The following is a 21,697-nucleotide window of genomic DNA, read 5'->3' on the forward strand; positions in this document are numbered from 1 at the left end:
ACACCCTCAGTGCAGACAATGTGAGGAAGAAAGAGAGGAAGAAGGTGCTATGAAGATTCCAAGGTTCTGCTGTAATTGTTGATAGCACAGACTGTACAACAGGCTCATCCTCCCATCCTGGTTCGCATGCAGCACAAGCCACTGTGGGCTCAGGGCAGGGTTGGTGGTGAATGTGTTTCCTGTAATTGTATTTCCTCTGTTGTCATTTGGACAGATTTTGTGTGTTTCTGGGATTTTTTTCACATTGCCGGGATATGAAAAAGACTATGCATAAACAAAACCATGTGATGAGGGGATTTTGCAGGAGGAGAGGAGCAGATGTCTCCCACCACACCACTACACTCCACAGCTGGACATTGTGTAACAGAGCCATGGCAGGGCAACGCAGGAGTGGCAGGGAGATGGATGACTGGGTTGGATGTTGCAAAGCTGCCATGTGGCTCCTGAATAACACAATGGCAGGAGAAAGCGCTGCTACACAGCCCTAAAAATACAGACACACCATTACGCCATAGTCCCTCAAGGGACAGGAAAAATAAAACTATTTAGATGGATAGATGTTCCACAGTGAGAGGACCTTATTACAAAACGCGGGGTGACCGCAACAGTCTGGCAATGTAAGGTCTGACTCAATGTGGGTCACAGAGCGGTAGCATGTCACTTCAGAGAACATAAATAAGGAATACAATGTATCTTCTAGGTATCTGTTACATAAGCATATTGTGAAATAGCCTAGAACAGTAATAGAAAATAACTTAAGAGGAAATTTGAGGTCAGTATCATAGGACAGAACACAGACATTTTCTGAAGTGTGGCATGTACTTCTATTCAAGCTGGTTCATGGCCCATGAAGTGTGTGAAATGGAAACACTGAAGTGAAGAAGTTGACCGGGTTCCAAAACAAGCAGATCCATTGCGTCAAAATCACTCGTAAACCGCAACTTGTCGTCTTTGCACTTCGTTTTTTCGTACAAATTAACTGAGATGAAACATCTTAATTCATGAGCTTTAGAACTGCTAGCAGGGGGATTTTTTTTCTTTGAGCCAGGCCAGCTGTTATTCCCTGTCTCCAAGCTTTATAAGCTATGCTAAATGGACTGGACTCAATTTGAAAATTTGTTAACATGTTACAGTATTTAGTCACTTATGAGGGCCTTTCCAGATCAGATCAGATACTGATGATCTACATCAGTGGTTCTGAACCTTTTTGGCTTGTAACTCCTTAAAGTGAATCCATGTCTATTTGTCCTCATCACAAGTTATGGACTTAGTGTGATTATCGGTTATGAGCAGTTCAAACAAAGGATGATTTTTCCTCCTCAGATTGTTTCATTTGAAGGATTTTTAGAGGCCTGAAAAGGTAGTGTCCAGTACTTCACAAGTATTGGAAAAAAGGCAGAAAAAATAAACATAATTCATCCATAATTTTGTCTTTCTATCCCTTAAATTGTCTAGTGACCCCTTGGAATGGGAGTGACTTGACCCCAAGATTGGGAATCACTGATCTACATTATTTTGCACAGTATTGTAAAATAAATGGTGTGTATAGGGCAGCTTGGATTACATACCAATATTCAGTCACACATCGACCTCAGAACAGAAACCATGAGCTGAATGAACAGCATTGTGCAGCCTTAAAACTGTGCAGTCCACAAGGCCTCTTCAGTCAGGAGGAGAGCTTTAGATATATTATACAAAGTATAGTATACAAAGCCCAGGGAACAATCATCTAAACCACTAGATCTATAATAGAGGGCCTCCAGAGTATGTTCACTTTTCATCACGTGAGCCCACAAGAATTCCCATAAAAGCCTACCTAGTGCTCCGATCTCGGCCTGATTACTGGTTTAACATGGGGGAGAAATGATTTCCACGTAGTCACATCGCACGGTCTGCGGTTTGGATTGCTACAATGCTCTACTCATTTCACTGATCGAGTATGTAGACAACAAAGAGTGATTTTTACATTACACACGGTTGGCTACAGTAATGAGGTAATGAGTTGTCATAGCTAACCAGACAATGGCTGACAGATGAAAATTACATCATTATACCGCTCTGATTACGTGTGGTGTTGGACGGCCAATCTCCTCTGGCTCTTTTACAACACTATGAACAAAGACTAAGTTGTCACTGGATGCCTTCAATCTCTAAAGGTCTTATAAGAATTTACCAACGAATGTAGTAGTGCTCAGTAGTGCATTGATTAGATGTAACAATCAAGGCACTACAGTACAATAATATAACGATGAATGAGCTACAAATTTGTTACATTTTCCTCCATAAATATCCATAATAAAGTAACATGTAATATGTGTTCATCTCAGTTCAGACTAAAACAGATTAACAATACTAAAAATTAACTGTGTTAAATTTTATATGCGTATGAAACAGACTGCACTGTTTGCTAAAAGGACAACACAGTCCAGCTAACTGCAAACATGCATTTGGCATCCATAGAATATGGTCCAAAAAAAAAAAGAAAGCTGTGTTTATTCATCCCTGCACCCTGAGTATTAGAACTCCTACCTTTGGGACCACCTCAGGCTTTAATACTGAATCCTTCAGAAGCCCTCACTTCTTCTCTACTCTGTATCTCCCTCAGTCATCCTATGTTCTTGATGAAGGGAAAGACACAACACACTGATTAAAATAACAGATTTGAAAAATATGTCTCACTTTAGTTATTAAAGATTTATTTTAGTACACAGTGTATCACATACAAAAATAATAACAAAACAAATAAGAGGCTTTATGAAACTAAAGCCTAACACAGGTATTCAGTTAATGGCTGCGGGCTGGTACCGAGCTAGATCCTCCCGTGCTATGGTTCATCCTCGTCCTCCTGCTGCATTTGTTCTATGAGTCTCTGTCGCTCTGCGGCCTGCCTCATCTTCATCATCACCAAGCTCTCGTAGTCACGTTCATTTGTCAGGGCGCCCTGGAGATGGGACAGACAAAAAATGTTAAAAAGGTAACACAGAAAGTAATTTTAACATGGAAAATGGTAAGACAAAAACTGCACATATTACAATCTTAAGTGTCAATCTGTATTTCTGTTTTTGATCATATGAAGCTATTTCGTAAAGTTTCTATGTTATTTGAGCCTTATGTCATTTCTTAGAGATTAACAATCTTCAAAGATTCTTTATTCTACTTGTCTTTATTGTTTTACCTCTCTTTATAACATACATAAAAGATGTATCAGCATATATGCAATCATCAAGCCATTACACTGGCAGGAAGTCATATAAAGTCAAACGTCAGTATTTCATATCATGACAACAGTGACACAGGGCAACACATGGAGCGAATGACACCGCTGTCACCATTCACTCTCTGTTTGCTTTCACGACGGGGCCTGCGGGTACAGAGAAGATGAGAGGCGGACTCAGAAGGATGCTCTCATCTCAGTTACCATGAGTATGATGGCAGGGTGAACATGCATGAGACAGCAGCCCGCAGAGCAACTGTGACAGGGTAATTCCGCTGCCTGAGGTCATTAAACCCTAAAATGAGAGCTGGGATTAGGCCTGGCAGTCGCCCGGCTCTCACTGCGTGTGTGTGTGTGAGATTGCTTTGAAGGGCTTGGGCTTGGACGACGATGGCGAGAGATTCTCTTACTGTGGGGGAATCGGAGAGGGCAGCCACTGGCTAATGGCTAATCAAGCAGGGTGGAACACAGGCCAGACGTCTTACACACACAGGCCACAATCTGTGCGGTCACAAATGCCACACACAGGCCAGCACACACACACACACACATCCAGGCAGAAGACGGGGCACTCTAAAGAGGAATGAGGAGACACTACAAATATTTAAATATAGTAGGTAGGAGAGTAGGATAATGTTTATATGTGCATAAATATGCATTTATTTAAAGCATGCACATGCACTTACAAATACCATCATCCCATTTTTAAGGGGGAGGACAGCCATGTGTCCACAGAGCAAGCCATTGTTTTATAAGATTATATCCAGGAAGTCTGCTGGGCCAAGGAAGTGTCTCTTTAACAAGACAGTGAGCTGCAGGAGAGAGCGAGTGAGTGTGTGCATGAAGGACTGGGAGAGAGCGAGAGCGATTTGAAGAGGAGAGGTAGGTTTTGTCAGTGTGCTCGCTGAGCTAAGGCATCTGGAAAACATCACGGGGACTCCAGCATCCATGTGCTGAGAGAAAGAGGGTAAGTGTGGAGGAAGAAGAGAGGGTCGGCGAAGGGGAAGTTACCCCCTGCTCCCCTCACCACCCCGCCCCTGGATTGAGGAAAGCTGCTATTATCATTCCAGTAATGTGAGCTCAAGCCCTCGTCTGACACGTAACTATGAAATATCACGCAAACGCCATTAGGTAAATAAACAACTCTTGCATCTTCAAATTAAACAAAATACAAGCATGTATACAGGCAGCCTGGTGAAAATGCTCCCTCCACTTCAGCAAATATATGTCCACTCTGCCCTGCCCTCTACTGGTCACAAAACTCAAGTACAACTGAAAAATCAGTCAGAATTAATATAACCTATTCTATACCCGGTGTGGTCACTGGTGCACAGTTCTGGGCTAATGATGGATGGTAATTATGAGCATTAACAGGTGCTTTATGGGCAGTGTGACGCATTTCTTCTCAGGATGAGAGATGTTTCCTTGCCTGGGGTGCTAACTTACAATGTACATGTTTAGCCAGTGCATCACTCTGTAACTTAACACTTTGTGTCTACATACACAAGTGTGTGTGTGTGTGTTGCAGTAACACTGGGGCCCAGGGTGAGTAGGAAACCGCAGAACACAAACAACGGGCCCCCGTGCAAAGCCAAGAGAGGAGGGTGCGAGGCCACTGTGGAGGTAGGATGGTAGTAAAACACACACACGCACGCACGCATGCACACACACAAACAAGCTGAGGATTAGCAATGTGACATCAGCACACGGCTAGGCCTCCAAACAGCACACCCCAGTCTGACCCCAGGCCAGTAATGACATCATGAATACCACCAGTGCTGTGAGTCAGGCCGCGTACACACACACACACACACACACACACACACACTCTCAGACTCTTTCCCACACACAACAGGAGGTATCTTGCAGCGCAGGTGGCCACTGTTCTCCCAGCACAAGTGGTCAGATCAGCTGCACATTACACCATTCCTGTATGTGTGAGATTTGTGTGAGTATGCAAGCATGTGAACATGAGTGACTGAGTGACTGAGTGAGGAAGTAATTGTATGAAGAAGAAAGAGTGTAGACTAGTGCTGCTTTAAGAAGAGACTGCCATTATCTAGACAAAATGGAAACAAGAAAAGAATCTTTTCACAAATTATCAAAAGCTAAAGACAGGGGCTTCTTCCTCTAAAAAAAAAAAATGTTCGGACACAAATGCATACTCAGCCATTTTGTGAGAAACACACAAAAATCTCTCAAAGCTGATATGAACTGGTATGACTGCCTATTATATTTCACAAACACAGATGGGTGACGAATTTAAGTCAAACCGACATAAATTTCCGGAACTCAACTGGATGGATGAACATCATTATTCCAGAGCGCTGTAACACGTTGGTCCAAAATCTATAAAAGTTAAGTTGGGTTGAGATGTGGTGACTGGGACAGACATGAAAGAAACAGAGCAAAACTCCCTTCTGTCATCTCTCTGCAGCTCATTCAGTATTCTCTATCAAATAAGATTATACCAATCTAATAACCGTTTCATTCTGTCAGTAAAGGATGCTGTGACACTGTCCCTCGGAACTAAAGTTTATTCTACTGTTGTATCTTTTTCAGCCTGGAAACAACTCAATGTCTAAAATGTGAATGTAAATGAACATAAGGGAAAGACACAAAAAGAGACACCTGACAAACAGACAACACATGCTTGTGCAGCAACCTGATAAACATTGAAGCCATCAAAGTATTAAACTGGACATTAAAAGCCTGATGTTAACACCTGTCACAGGACATTTGTTTTAACTGTTTAATGCCTCATGATTAATCTCGTACTTAACAAACTGAAACTAAGCTGTGATGACTTTTAAAACATTTTTAGATTGTATATTTGCCATTAGATGCTTATAGTCTCTTAACCTTGCAGCCTGAGAGGTTACAAGTTCAGATATGATAACTGGATTATTCATTTACGTCATCAGATATCTCTAACTAGACAGTCACTGAGCCAAGAGGGAATTTTACAGGCTTTACTGCCAAATGAAGAAATTGCAGCGCGCCCCGGTAGCCAAACGGTTGCTGCACATGCCACATAACCGCAACGTCTGTGGTTTGATTCCAGCCAGGCACCTTTGTTGCATGTCATGCCCATCTCTCTGTCTCCCCTTGTTTCCTGTCTGCCTCTTCACTGCCCACTGTCCAATGAGGGCAAAAATGCCAAAAAAAATAGAAATAGGAAATATCTTTTTTCTCTAACAAGCCTGGTCTGTGGTCAAGACTAACACTTCTGCCTCTAATGCACTCTGGTGAAGTTAATCAAGGAACTATTCATCTGGTGTGTGTGTATGTGTGTGGTGTGGTGGCGTAGTGTGGGTTTCTATGTGTGTGTGTGTCACTGAGGTTTGGAGTGGGTGATTTATGAGAGGTGAACACTTAGAGATTTAGAGATCATTTGTGTGCAAGTATGTGTATGTGTATGTGTGTATGTGTGTGTGTGTGTGTGTGTGTGTGTCTGTCTGTCTGTCTGTCTGTGTGTGTTTGTGTGCCCAAGCACTCCTGCTAACTCAAACAAACAGAGGTGCTGCACATGTAACACTGGAGCCGAGGTGAAATTCCTATGCAGACAAAACCTAAGCTTTGTAAATGGTAGAGGATTAATCATCATTCATTATAAGACTCAGCAGACATGAAACCCCAAAGGTCTGGTCTATTATAATGTTTTTGTTAGTGAAGAACAAACACTACACAGAGATTAAGGCCCAAATCTACTTCCTGTATTTAACCCTTTACATGCGCGTGTCCTGAGAACATCTGGTTTCTGAATGGAACTCTAGTACAACACATCCTTTGATTGGACAGCAAAAGCCGATATGTCTGAATAGAAAACGTCTGCAGATGCAGTGTTCTACATCTACAATACATCTATTATACTAATACATTGACTGTGACAACCACAGTTATACATGTCAATTATTTCATATGCAAACTGCAGAAATTACATCCTTGAAAATACACTAGAAAATATATTTACCATATGAAAAAATACAGATATTTAAAAAATCTAAATCTCAAAGTCAGGCTGCAATAGAAAAGAGACGCTGTGTATTGCTCTGTTTACCCAAAAGTACAGTACAGTACCTGAATGAATACTGTGTATAATAGGTAGTTGTAGTTGCGTGAGGACTGCAGATTTAGCCAATTACATTCAGAATGAAGGAAAAAGGCAGGAGAGGGTGTGAGGTGCTATGTCAGTAGGTGTGTATATGTGTGGACGTGTATGCATGTGATCGTACATAGTCACGGTATTGGACAGAATAGAGGTCTGTTGGACAGAGATGAAGAGTGCCTTTGGAAACTGTTAAAGCAAAGGAAATAAACAGTGAAAAGAGAAATGGCAGCAAAGACCTGAACTCCTGGTGCCCTGGCATTTCTCTTTATGATGGATGAGCCCAGGGATCCTAGAATAGGGAGATGTGGGAGTTTGGCCTCTTTAATATCCAACAATACATCGTTGTAAAAGCAAAATTATGTCTTTCACATCCTAGCCTTCCAGGAAAAGCCCTCTGATTGCAGCAGAGTTCCCATTAAAACAAAAGGGGCCATGAGACTGGTAAGAATGCAGTCTGAACTTTGGAGACGTCAAAAAAGAGCTTGGGCATTGTGAGGGGAGGGAAAAAATGAAAATCAAATGACGGTTCCAAATACACAAACTTGAAATGTCTGTTTACTCTGCGTATATCTGTGTTCCCATGTTAACGAGGCCTCCTTATCTATTTAATGTACAGAACAAACAACTAGAGGAATGTATCCTGCTGCATACTGTTTACTTCAAATCTCCAGTCTGCAAAGTAATCTAAATATCACAGCCATGATTTAATAATTACTAATGATTCTGTGCCAAGAGACACGGCAGTACATTCTCAGCCTACACTGACCACCCACATTTACAGGAAAAAAACAGTATGTTGTGAATTATGCATATGTATATGTATGTTTTTTTTTGAAAGGGGACTTATTATGCTTTTCCTTATTTTCAGTCATGTATATATAATGTTACAATGTTTGATGTTCATATTAAATGTGGCCAAAATCAAATAATGAGGTAAACATATGTAGAAGTAATCCCTGTGAGCAAAAAGCACCGGATTCAGACTGCTCTGAACACTTGGTTTCCAACAGGTTTTTCTTCTTTCAGCCCGAGCCGACGTCGGCTTGTGACGGATTTCTGTATATGGTCATCTGCTCCATGCACAGCACACAAGTTCACTACTCCACTCTGCTGACATTGTGGTGTTTTTCCGTTGTTTTGGGGGTAGTCACGCCGAGCCATGACTCGAGTCAAGCTGGAATGCTGTTAGTGTTTTTCCATTGCACAGCACGGCAAAGTAGAATGTTTACCTGTTGGAGGTGTGCTGGTCATCTGCAGCTCTTCATCAAACATCATCATAACTGTGGCTGTTTCTGTTTGTGCTATTCCTCCTTGCATTATTTCTAACTGATCTGCTGAATAATTTTCTCCGTATTTTGTGTTGACTGGTTTTTAGCACTGCTAACATGGTGAGGAACATGTTTCATTTCCTGTAAATTCTTCAAAACAAAAGTCTCACATTATGTAGTCATTTAAAAGCTTTTAATTTCCTGAAAGCTGGCTAGTCAGAACAGAGTGGGCTCATCAGGAGGGGGGCCTTAAATATATAAAATAAAAATATAGAGCAGAAAATGACCATAATAGGTCCCCTTTAAACTCCATCCAGGAAAAACAACAAGGAGAGCAAGTCCAATATTTTTCTCTATCATAGCAAAACATTACTATTATGTTACTGTTTTCTGGTAGATTATTTTTTATCTTTAATGGACAGTTGTCTATACAAGAGGGGACAGCATGAAGCAAATGTGCAACGCCAGACTCAAACCCAAATAGCTCTAAATATCCATAATATACAGTATCTCAGAGTATGACAAATTCTGAGATGTTTTGCTTTTATTCATCATTCAGCTGTTTTATATTGTTATAGTATTTGTCATCGATATACATTACCTCATCTGAAATACCTGCTTTATCTCTCCATTCATTATCTAGCCTATTCATCCTCTTCCTATGCTGTCCCTGACCTGACTGAGTCGATTAGAGGCTACTGTAAGCTTTGTCATGTGTTGATAAGTCTGAACTTGAGATTCAATAATGTAACACCTGGACTTTGACTGGTGTCAGATCTCTCTGTCATGTGGCAATCATGCAACTGAGTGTCTGCACTTCCTCTTAGCAGCCAGACTGCTGAGACTGCTGCTCTGTTGGAGCATTGTCAAAAAAACCTCATCACTGAGTCATCATTTTGAAGACAAACAGTGATGACAAGGGTTAGGATGCTGACAAATGCACACTGGGATGTTTCTTGCCAAAATTGATGAAAGGAAATTACAAAGAGTGGCTACTAGAAAAAAGAACTGCTTTAGAGATCAATACAGAAATTTGGTAGTCCAGTACTCTACCACAGCAAAGAAAATTGTCTGTCTATTATCATGCCTATCGTACTCTGAGTAGGCTAATTCATGGACGTACCACAGGCAGAATTTTATCAAAGTACAGTATGTCCTATGTTTGTTGTCATTGAACAATGTTTTTCATATGAAAGAATCAGACAGAGTGCTTGTTGTAAATCTTGCCTAAACGCTGTCTGTTTTAGGGCCTTGATACAGCGGAAGCTGGAGAACACACAACAAAGGGCCAGAAGAATATCCACCAAAGCCTCAGTTTGGGCTTCTAGCGCCAGTCAAAGCAATATCTGGAAACACTTTTTATCCTGCAACAACAAAAACACGCAGCATCCCAGATTTCAGGCCCAGCATAGTTGCATCAACCACACTGCCCGCTATGGTCAGGCCTTAGAGAAGAGGCTTATACAGAAATCCAGCTATGGCTAAACGCATCAGCCCAGAGGCTACATAGCATGACAACACAACTAGCAGAGTAAGCCCAACCTTGGTCAGACAGCAGGTCTTGTGAGGTCATTCCCAAATACCGTAGATAACACAAGCTCTTCACCCTGATTGTCTACTAGCATGAAAGCAGTTTTGTGGTTGAAGGTGGAAGGAGGGGGGTTCTCAGAACAGAGATGTTCAAAAATGTTCTGTTTCATTCTTGAGTAAATGTTATGATAATTTCATTTGCGTGAGTAATTGTGTCTGGTCTTTCAGACTGTTCTGGCATTGGAGTGCAGGGCCAGAGTACAAGAGAGGATCAGGCGGCACGCCTATTGTTTATTGGATCAATTTGAAAGGACTGGATGAGTAGTGAAAGATACCATTTGTCCATTTCCTTCACACCCTGCATGTTTAAGTTTAGCAAACAAGAGGAAAGCATTGAGACAAAAGGATCCAGGGCCACGTCCTCCTTTTTGCTGGAACATAAGACTTGGCTGTAATATCAAAGCATGATGGTGTGTTGGTGATTTTAATTTACTCTCTGTGTGACACAGGGACACAAGTTGTTGAAGATTAAATAGTTGTATTCCAAAAAATAATCTTTGCAAACCAAAAGACAACAGAAAATGTGTGATCCCAGTTACTGCCTGTGAAAACACAAAAAAAATGCTTTGACCCCACTATTTTTAACAAAGACAAATTCCATACAGCATAAAAAAGTTGCTGCTCCAATACAATTTCCATTCCTGTATTGCTATAGCATTCCAAAGGCAAAGACAACATGCTGGAGGCATGAGAATTAGAAATGCAACAACTTATCTCTCTTGTGCAACCCAGCGTGCCTGTACATACATGTCTGTGTGCGATAGTGTGCTTTGATTATATAGAGAAGCTGTAAGCCTCCAGTCAGGCAGAAGGGTCTGTAGAGTGGGCTGGACTCAGGGGCTTTAGACAAGCCAACAGCAGGCAGGAAATCAGGAAATCAGCAGAGTAGGGGGACAATGACATGGAGATTAGAGACCAGTTAACCCCCACCTCTGGGTAGCTGACCTGTTTGTTCACCGACTAAGACTTCCTTTTTTTACATAAGCACACACACGATGAAACACACCCACTCTCAGACACAAACACAACCTGTTGAACACTCACTAACCTATTCAAACTCAACCTCTCTCACGCTTCCCTTCTCTCAAACACATTCACACACCATACAGCAGTTAAAATGAGTTGTGTGCTGTAGTTTCTCCTGCAGTTCAATCTTTCTCAGTATCACAGGAATTAAATCAGCAGCTCCTACCCTGCGTCCACTCTCCCTCTGGTAATGGGTGCAGCCAACCAATCAGCAGGATTTACTTTAACACTTATAACTAAAAGGCCAATTCACATCACAATCAGGATGATATCATCTGATGGCTGGCAACCATTCTAAAGTGGAATAAGTGCAAATATAAACTACGCAAAGCCTTAGGAAAAAAAAATAAAGAAAACGTCCACCTGGATGCCTTGACACTCTTGTACTCTGACCTCACCTGGCTTATCTCTTTGGCAAAGAAGACTTTCACCGACAACACACCTGGAGTGTTCTGCAATGCAAAGGGGAGTTTACACTTGGAAGGATTAGCAAAATAAGGATCAAATGTCCAAGGACTGAGAACAGTCACCTAGGCAGCAGTAAAGACAAAGGTAAGAGAGTCAATCTCTTGGCAGTAAGGTTATTGTGTCTTAAATGCAACAAATTGGTGTGTAAGTTGATTTGGTTGTGTCATTGAGGAAAACACTATTTTAACTCACTCTGTTTCTGTCTCAAGGTTGTACAACAAGGTCTTCTCTGTAACGGCTGAACAAGCCCCATCATGTCAAAGAAGAGTTTGTGAGTGTGTGCAGGTATGAGACGCAGCCTAGTTTCCTGACAGAGACGTGTGTGCATGCGTGGGATTCAAATATCTTGTATTTTCTCAGGAAGACAGGTAAGAACTAACTAATCAATCTTTACCTGTTATATTGTTAACTGTACTACTAAACAGACAACTGCATGAAAAGACAAATCTTCAAATCAATTACTTTTAAATCTAGGTTAGTGTTTCCATTAGACAAATCGATCATTTATGGCAGCATTTAGAAAGATAATTTCACAAGTGTTTCTTGACCAATCTGTTTTCATGGGCTTCTTGAATTTTTACTTGGCCATGAAGTGTTTTCTGAACTGGATACTCATGGCTGAAATCCTAAGACTCCTCCTTGGCCAAACTGACATGTTTGGAAAGGAATGCTGTTGTGTCCACGCTCTCCAATCTCCCGCTGCTACTTAAGTGCCGATAAAACCTTTACAGGCCAACAAAACCTGTTTGCTGTAGTGGCTTACAAATTTACAGAGTGAGTGTTTCAAGTCACGAACACAGATCTAATGTGGGCAAAGCTGTTGGGGAGACTGTAAAATCACAGACACTGATTATCTAATCGGCATGCCAACGTTGATGAACTGAGTTAGTCAATAAATGATGATGATGATTACAGGTCCCAGAATGCAAAAATGGTTGTTTTTTTAAAACAAAGTTTGACAAGTGTTATAGTATTGCTTCATTTGAACCAAGATGTTTCTTTTTAAGTTTTGTTGGTGGAGGTGAATTTTTAATCATATAAAATCCACAAACTACATAAGAAAATGGATAGCCTATTTTTTTTAAATATAATGCCTAAAGTCATATTGTTTTTATGGAATAAAAATTTTATTAATTTTTACATCCAGAGTCATTACATAACTCTCACATCACAATAAAATAAACAGACTGCATCTCAGCTATTACAGAAATTACCTTAAACTTACATTTCACCAAAACAAAATGTGAAGAGATGCTATGTACTTACATGCAGGATAACAATTCCCACTGGAGAATCTGCATTTTTGTTGCTTTGCTTACTGGAAGTCTTAAGTAGGCTAATAAACTTCCTTTGGAAGATAGACAGCAGACCACACCTGCATTTATGGGAAAAAACTGGGATTTGAAAAGTAAATATTTAGAGATGAAAGCTTCAAAGCAATTTTGGAACATCCCTCTGTTGCCAAATAATACTGAATTTCATTAAACCAAAATCAAGTGGAGCAGGTGCAATCTCTGAACAATAGCTGCTGATTCACATAAGGCCGACTGATACAGTCCAACACTTACATCTGGTGCTGACTTACATGACAAGCCCACGCACAGACCTGCTTTGTATTCTAACATGATGAGAGTGAAACCTGAGTAAACAAAAATGGATTTATCAAAAGTGTTATAAAAAAAAATTTCAAAGGAAACTTGGTATCTGACGTACATTTGTTTAATTATAATCCTCTTTTCTTGTGTTTTGTTGCAGATGGCATTACGTTTTTAAGCCTCACCACTTCTTAAGAATTCATTATCAAGCAAAGGAGGAAATACAAAAGGACACAAAGACTGTTGAGGATATAACAAAAGGACATTCAAGCCTATATTAAAAAGATCTGCCAAGATGCCACTTAGAACATCCTTGTACAGAAAGCCATCCTCTGGTCGTTGGTCCGGCAGAAACTCAAAACGCAGGGAGGTGCTGTCTGTCAACATGATCAGCCTACCACTGGCTGATTTCCGCCACATCTCACATATTGGAAACGATGCCCATACAGACAGCTTTGGAGACCTGTCCTTCCTACAGATGGGCCACAGCTTGCTTCTACAAAGCTCCCAGAGTGAGCAGAACCTCTTTCTGGCATGCTCTCCACCGCCAAAACCACCTCGTCTGAATTTGGATGAGGCAGAGGGTTCAGAGAGCCCTGACTGGTCCGTGGGCCATCAGCACAATGCCTCCCATAAGAGGAAGAAATGCAGCTCTATGCCACTGCTGGATAGTGAGGAAGGAGAGATGGAAAAAGAGGATGAGTACCAAAGAGGGAATGTTGCTCCAAATCAGACTCACAGCTTTGGACAGGGCAGCCTGAGTTCAGACAAGGATGGAGACTCCACAGGGACCTGTGACAAACCTGCTGGACAGCAGAAGGAGGAGGACAGTGGCTTTTCCTTTAGCCTTGACCTGGGTCCTTCAATCCTGGATGATGTTCTCCAGGTGATGGACAAACTCCAACAATAAATAATATAGTTACTGAGCGTTACTATGAGATTGGAATATGGAGGAGGGGTCTAACTCTAACCCTTCTGAGGGACACACTTCTGATTTTATGGACAAACCAGTATCCTAAAGAGGTCATGGTTCAAATAAATCTGGAGATATCGGTTCCTATGATTCTTGGGTACCAAGCAGTTACAAGTGACCTGTGGAGAGATCTTGTAACACCTAAGTTTTAACGGAGGTAAAGTACTATACTGGAAAGACTGATATACAGGATGAAAAATGTTGCCTTTCTTCAGCATTTCAGTAAAAAAATGTTACTTTTATTTAATCAGATACCATTGAAAACTTCTAAGATGAACAGCGAGCATGATCCCAAAGTTATGATTCTCCGTAGATTCACCCCTTGAAGAGATAGACACGATTAAGTTAATGACTGAACTCTGTCTGATGTCAAACTTGAAGCTGGACATTTTAACCTTCTTTTACTTTCCTCCTTTGCTATTGTAATTCCCCTAACCACACAGCACAGCACTGAAGACGGCTGTTAAGACTTAAGAGTGTTGTGTTTAAGAAAAGGAAAGCTGCGGCTGGAATCCAAGGTCCTCGAGCTGTGATGTCTTGGCTCTTGGTGTGCTTGCCAATCTATTGTGTGCAGAGGGCAATTTTTCCTCCGCACGCATCCCAGAGGCCCCACTCAAAGGTAGACCAAGGTACCCCCCATCTCTCATTCCCAACAATGCAGTAAAAACAAACACTTAGCTCTGCTTCCAATAAAAGCCAGCCAGTGGTGGCAGGTTGGGCTGCAGACCAAGCCAGGCCACAGGTCCAAGACCTCAGTAGAAAAAAAAAAATGCCAGAACAGGCTGTTTTCTTAGCTGCAAATCAGAGTCCAATACTCTGGTGAGTGGCGCACGAGAAGGAAAGTGGTAAAGGGTAACACGATACTTCCACATATGCAGGGGGTGTCGAGGGAGGAGGACCAGAGACATCCATTACTGCAGCAAAAGTCCTGATGAGGGTTTAAACACTACCTTCTGACCAAACAGACCCCCGACACGTGAAAAATACATACTTGCATCCCACATACACTTGCCCACAAGTAAAGAGAAACACACGCATGCACAAGTAAGCATGCATGGTTAATGAGAGATTTGTGCATACTACTCCTGACAGTCCAGGTTCATTTTCCTCAGGTCTAAGGAGAAGAGAGGACAGGGCCTCAGTCTGTGTCTTAGTGGGGGGTTGCCAGGAAAGGCTGTGAGGCAAACCCAGAACCAGTCAAATTCCTAAGAGCCCCACGGGTCACGCTGCAAAATAAACGAACCACAAGTGTCCCGCTTCTAGCAATGGATTTAGAAATTCTATGCATGTCCAAACAGATACAGCCATGTTTGTGGGTACGTCTGCACTGTATATCTGTTCTGACATGTCCCATTTTAAACTGGATATCATTTCCCCTGTTTCTTGTATATTTCATGAAAATAACAGATTGTGAAAAACTGCTTTGAAAAATGTACTCTGTTCTATTGTATTGTATTTTGGGGAAGTAAAGAAAAATGTATTTCAAATTCCAAGATTGATGGTTTTGTGAATAGAGCTGCTCATGCCAACATTTTAGAGTGTTTGTATGAGATTGTTTACACACTCTGATAGACTGACGTTTATTTGGCGTTTTTAACCGTCAAAAGCCACTGTGGAGCAATAAGCCTTGTCTGTCACTTATACCTGACAGTTTCTAGAGAAATTATAGCCTTGAAGTATCCAACACAACAAACAGAACAATATTATTTCAAGGTGGAGAGACACAAAAGCCTAAATTACACAGGCATGTCAAGCAGGGTTTTGTGTAGAGCCACAAATACTGTATTACAGTAAACTGGACTTTGAAGCTACTGCTGGGCTGTTAGGCATGCACTGCTCTGAGGCACACCTGTGTCACAAGGCAGTGACATTCAATGGGTAACCAGGGTGTGCCGGCAATTTGGCAGTCTTATCTATAGAGGCTACTTTTTTATGATAAGCAGGAGAGAGAGCCTTTCAGTAATACAGACTTAACATGAGACAGCATTTCCCCACCTTAATGACCAAAGGCTAATTTGTTCACAAGAGAAGGAAGAATTGTGCAATGTCGGACAGATATTGTGCAAACAAATTATTAAGCAAGAACATGGGTAGACAACTTTAATCAATTAAAGGAGACCCATTATGTTTTTCCTTATTTTCAGTCATATATATATATAGATATATATATATATATATATATATATATACACACACAACTGATACAGCTGCCCCTCACCAATCAGAGCAGAGTGAGCTGATCAGGAGGGGGGCCTTAAAGAGACAGGAGCTAAGACTGCCTGTTAGAGACAGAGGCTGAACTGAGGGGTTGCATTAAGGGCCAGTATAAGATAAATAATTTTTTGAAACTGTGAATCATGCAAAGCTACTCTAGTGCAGTCCAGAAATAAAAATATAGAGCTGGAAATTAGCATAATAGGTCCCCTTTAAAAACAATATTTAAAAAACAAATACCATACAAGTACCACAATAAATATCAAATCTTGGTATTTCATGTACTTCAACCTGATTTGATAAAGAAAACCCCAAACAAATTTTGTGAAAACACATATTATCCTTATTCATTATCACTTTCAGTAATTAGCATATTCAAAGACTGCTTTTTCTGAAAAAAGCCTTCTTGCAATCGCACAAGTCCTTGGCCGCAATGACTACATTGCTTGCACAAGAGCCCTTAATGTGAGGAATTACATAAACTTGAGCTCAGCAAGTGTTCAGCCACATGACTGATGTGAGAAGAAAGGGCCTGTAATTGAAGACAAATTATCTTGTCTGCGCTGCACAAACTGGCCGAGCTGTGAAGTATCCCAATCACATCTGGTACCACTTCTCTCCCTCCAAAAGTCTAAACTTGCTGTCATAGAGAATAGCTAGAAACCCTGTCATCTCACTAAAATGTAGCTCTTATGATTTATTTATTTTGTCAGGCACTAACTAAAAAACTAAAAATATTGTTTTGGCAAATCCTTGGACTATAATTGCATCTCCCAGTACAACCTGATGCTACTGAAATATGCAGCATGGTTTCACATGGATTCTCACACAAAAGGGGATTTTGTGAAACTGATATTGTTTATGCTGTCTGTATCATGCTATAGGACAGTTAGTGCCAAGCCAATACACAACAGCTATCCCTTCTCATGATACGGATGATGAAGTGGGCGTACTTGGGCGTAACACAATCATTTTGACATTCTGACCACACCAAGCAATTCATTCCATGTCTAATGAGAAAACGCAAACACGTCTTTATACTCCGAGGTTTCCTAAACCAGTGTATCCTTTCTATAAACTGTGAGGTCTCTGCTTTTGTTCCTTGAGGGTCCTGTTATACACAATTTATCACCCCAAACTCATTACTTGTCTCTCTCTACTCTATACTAACCTGGAATGCAAAAATAACATCAGGTACAAACCAATCATAACATTATATGCTGCCTTTGGATAAAACAGCATGCTGATCTACTTCCTAGATGTCCATTATCTCCATTCAGAGAGAGGTCAGGCCAGGGTTGAATATGCCAACTACATGGCCACATCCAGTGCATCTCTTCCAGACTCGGGGGCTATTTTAGGTGAGAGTGCTCTTTTCAAGCACTTGCAAACTGGCGGGCTGGAAAAACAATCCCAGAATAGCTGATCTGCTGCATCTGGTTTGTGTCGTGACAAGCCTGCTCTCCGGCTCTAGATGGAAGAAGCAGGCATAGAGAGCTCAAATTTAAAACCTTTATGATAGATTCACTTAAAATAATATGATATGCTAAACTACACAATAAACCGTGAATCAAGGTTCATAGTGATTAATGATGGCATCACATCTCCAGAGACAAAAACATTACATCTGGCAGTGACAAAGCAGATGTTTAGATAGCGATTCCATATCCGCAGCAGTCTGGGAGGTGAGATATGAATTACAAGTCATACTCTGTGGAATCCATATAGTTGGCCACACATGTGAAATCATATTTTGATGCATCAACTATTTACAGCCCTCAGAAAACCACAGCAATTACTGTACATGTACAGTGTCTGAGCCATGCGTGGGCTTTGTTATCAAACACAGGCCACAACTGATATAAAACAACTGTTTATTATTTTACTTCAGGCTCATTCAGGCATCATGACTCATTCAGGATTCCCTGAAATTTGCAACTGTGTACACTACAATGCTAAAACAAATGCTTGCACTTAACTTAAACACTTCTTTAATAAGCCTGCCCATTTCCCAATCTCTCACTCTGATAATTTATTATGTCAAGATGTAAAGACACAACAAATAACAGAGATGAAACTAGATCTTATCCCAAAAGACAGGTCTGAATTAAGTCAAGAGCATAGGGAGCAATTCCACACGGTGTGGAAGATGTGGCCCTTCCCTATTTTGAAATTTTTAATATCCACGGTGAGAAAAACTGGGTGACTGCAGTAGGGCCCGTTATAAATCATGTCATATCTGCTCTCTGGATAAGCAAAATAATAACAGACTTATCAGGTCTCCTCAGTGTCTCTGCGTGGGAGCAGTGAGAATCTAACACACCAAAGTATAACTAAGTAATGTTCAAGGTCTCTGGACCCTGAGGGGGGGGGCTTCAAGGGGAATTTGCGGCCCCCACTCTATTAGGTCCCTAACATTGGCCCCAGAGTCATTTATTAAGCCCCACAGAGTTGGAACTGAAGCTGAGGCTGAAGTCATATGTGTGTCTCTCTGGGCTCCCCTGTGACCCTGACTCTCTGAGCACTGTGTTTGGATTGATGAGGTTAAAGAAGCAAGTCCTCGCCCAAGTTTCTCCTATGTGATTGCAGCTGGCTGGTGTGGAGGCGTGATGGAGGGGTAGATGACAGGAGAGTGATCTGATTTTTCGATTTCACATAGAGTCCAAGGAGAAGGACCTCCAAGGCTCTGGCTTCTTATTACCTCTATCTCTCTTTCTCAAATACCCCCCATGTCCACTGACCCCAGGCCAGATGTGGATCAACATTACTATCCACACCGGTTCACCCATTATGTCATAGTGCCTCTTTAGTGAGAAGTATTAGCTGAGGGCTAATTTGAAAATTACCCTGCCATAGGAATGTTTTCATTCTTGGATGCAGGGCAAAAAAAATGAAGCAATCAGCTTTGGATATCTGTAAGGCAAACTGGGTTACCATAATAACATTTAAAGACATTTGTGTGACAAGGCCCAGTGTGAAGGCTGAGTCTCACAGCCCAACAGGGGGGACTGACACACTGCGCTGGTTGATGGGAGAAACCCAGTTCAATGGCAGCTCTGGAGACACAAGTACAGGTCATACAAGTCTATTGATCTGCAATCTCACACAGGTTAAGATTACAACATCGGAGTATCAAAATGTACATGGCAAAAGAAAAAAAACACTACTTCATACTAATCCAATGACAAAACAGCCAAAATGAGATTATCGTTGGACAGGAAAGGAGTTAATGTGCCTTTGGTGTCTGCATATGTGTTGGCAGCAAAAGACAAAATATTAGCCATGCAAAATACATTTTAAAAAGATTACAATACGGACTACTGTGATTTCCAAATCACAGGAGGCAACATATTTCCATCTAGGTAAGAAATAGTTTTTCACAATAAAACATACTAGTTTCGTGCAGGAATCTTACGGCCTATAAATACTAAAATATAAATAACCAAAAAGAAAAGAAAATCAGAGACAAAACATTTTGTTTTATTTTCAGGAGCTATGGGGACACAAGCTCACTTGGCACCAGTGCTGGCATTTAGTCACTCTCACGTGCCAGGCCACCATTATAGCGCACTGCTTCTCCTGGTTGCTATGTGTAACACAACATTCCTGGGGTCCTCCAAGTCAGACCCACTAATGAGCGGCCGACTGGGGGCTTTGGGCCAGTGCCGGGCCAGCGCCTCGCCACTCCAAAGAAAATAAACTGAGGCCCATTTAACCAAACACATTGTTCTAGGCTAAAAATGAGGAGTGCAAGCACTGGTGCAATATTTGCACCACTGATACGAAAATAAAACCTCAGAGGGTTTACATACCTCTCTTTGTGGGACAGTGTTTAGGAAATAGTATTTATGTTGGAAGCAGTGTACACGGGAAGATTTTGTAACATAGGGCTGATGTGCTTAATGAGAGGGAATTCCAACAATGCATTTTCAGGTTATACCAGTACCTGTGTAGACATGAACTGGCCAGGCTGTGACGCTGGAGCAACAACTTCTGGTTGTCCTTCAAGCCATGAAATCTTCAATGGGTTGTCACTCAGGCCACATTCATTCTTAACGGCCAGCTCCTAAAGACACAAAATAATAGGTATAATAGGTATGATAGACATCAAGAGAGAACAGGTCATGTCCACAAACATATTTTGTGGCAAGATCTTTTCTTGATAAAGCTTGCTTAATAAAGAATTAGGGATATATTGGGATAGGAAAGCTAATCCTCCTTATCCTGACATATTGTATGTAAAAGTGTTATATCCATCTTTCACCTGCGTGCAGGGATAATTTGTATAATTTACATATGAAAACCACATGCAGGAAAGGACAAAGGTGGATTGTAACTGGCAGGGACATGGAGATGGGCAGGCGGAGACCACAGAACCTGTGCCCAGATCCCAGCAGACTGGCAGACATGTTTTCTGGAGGAAAACCACACGCCGTGGTCAGGAAACCACAACAACAAAGTACACCATCACAACAGAGGGCCTGAGGATCCAGACAGTGTGGAACAATGAGGTGGCTCAAGTCCTTCCGTCTGCTGGTTCCCATCAGTGCAGAGATCTCAACTATACAGGATGACTAAATCATCAGTTTAGGTTGCAGAGACAGCCCTGGGACTGGGAAGTCTAGGACAGGTGTCATTCTTAGTAATAATCAAACTCAGCAGGTGACGTGGGACTTCGAGGCGAATGAGTGGTAAAGAAATGTGGTTCTATGAAAAAATCTGCTTTGGAAAAGATTTTCATTATTGAACAAATGAAATAAGAGCATTGAGTGAGGAAGAGTTAGGTACTTACAGCTGCTCTCACAGTTGCAAATTCAACTACAGCGCTTCCTTTCTTCTTGCTCGATACAATCACATTCAAAACATCCCCGTACTAGAAGTAAGAGATGGTAGAAAAAAACAAAAGTCAAATGGAGGGAGAGGAAAGATGCAAAACATTCAAATTAGTATTTCCTTTCACAGCACAACCCATAACCAGGAAAACACAAAGCATATGCAGACTCAAAAATTCTCAAAGGCTCAAAAAACGCTGGTGATTATAACAGACTTCTGGAATAGAAGTTAGGATTCAATATTTGTTTGGTTATTAAACCTAATCTCTAATGATCGGGTTCGTATGTTTGGGACTGAGCCAGTAAAACTGCAAAGAACGTTCAAGGCACATCATGTGCTTAAGTGAGACCTCTATGATATCAGCGAAAAGAGGCAATACTGGATGTCATAATTCTAGCTACTCCT

General features: G+C 41.3%; 2 protein-coding genes across 11 annotated transcripts in view; one reads left to right on the forward strand and one right to left on the reverse strand.

The window, feature by feature from the left end:
* The window catches only part of dnajc17 (DnaJ (Hsp40) homolog, subfamily C, member 17), a 51,847-nt gene that overhangs the window by 14,788 nt on the left and 15,362 nt on the right, over positions 1–21,697 (reverse strand). For 8 of the 9 annotated variants that reach the window (XR_006100457.1, XR_006100455.1, XR_006100460.1 and 5 more), the window contains exons 9-12: positions 21,252–21,332; positions 20,406–20,525; positions 2,806–2,941; positions 2,530–2,617 (exon numbers count right to left, since the gene is read on the reverse strand). Coding sequence is in view for 1 of the 9 variants with exons in the window: in XM_042437030.1 (XP_042292964.1) it covers positions 2,825–2,941; positions 20,406–20,525; positions 21,252–21,332 (318 nt within the window). In the remaining 8 variants the exon portion in view is untranslated. Of the gene's footprint in view, positions 1–2,529; positions 2,618–2,673; positions 2,942–20,405; positions 20,526–21,251; positions 21,333–21,697 lie in introns of those variants that run through there. The other variant, XM_042437030.1, reaches the window with a different exon arrangement.
* LOC121914060 (cdc42 effector protein 3) lies at positions 10,490–16,357 on the forward strand. Of its 2 annotated transcripts, none has more exons than XM_042437031.1 (2): positions 10,490–12,045; positions 13,433–16,357. In XM_042437031.1, exon 2 carries the CDS (start codon positions 13,568–13,570, stop codon positions 14,180–14,182), a length of 615 nt encoding a protein of 204 aa, XP_042292965.1. In that variant the 5' UTR covers positions 10,490–12,045; positions 13,433–13,567; the 3' UTR covers positions 14,183–16,357. The 2 variants fall into 2 exon arrangements, 1 of the variants encoding a protein (XP_042292965.1); XR_006100461.1 differs by lacking the exon at positions 10,490–12,045 and having other exon boundaries at positions 12,828–14,402; positions 14,497–16,357.

Source organism: Thunnus maccoyii, chromosome 16, assembly GCF_910596095.1.
Source record: "Thunnus maccoyii chromosome 16, fThuMac1.1, whole genome shotgun sequence".
NCBI classification, from domain to species: Eukaryota; Metazoa; Chordata; class Actinopteri; order Scombriformes; family Scombridae; genus Thunnus; species Thunnus maccoyii.

Bases quoted from the DNA above. Each gene is read 5' to 3' on its own strand.
- LOC121914060 (XM_042437031.1), top strand. From the start codon at position 13,568: ATGCCACTTAGAACATCCTTGTACAGAAAGCCATCCTCTGGTCGTTGG.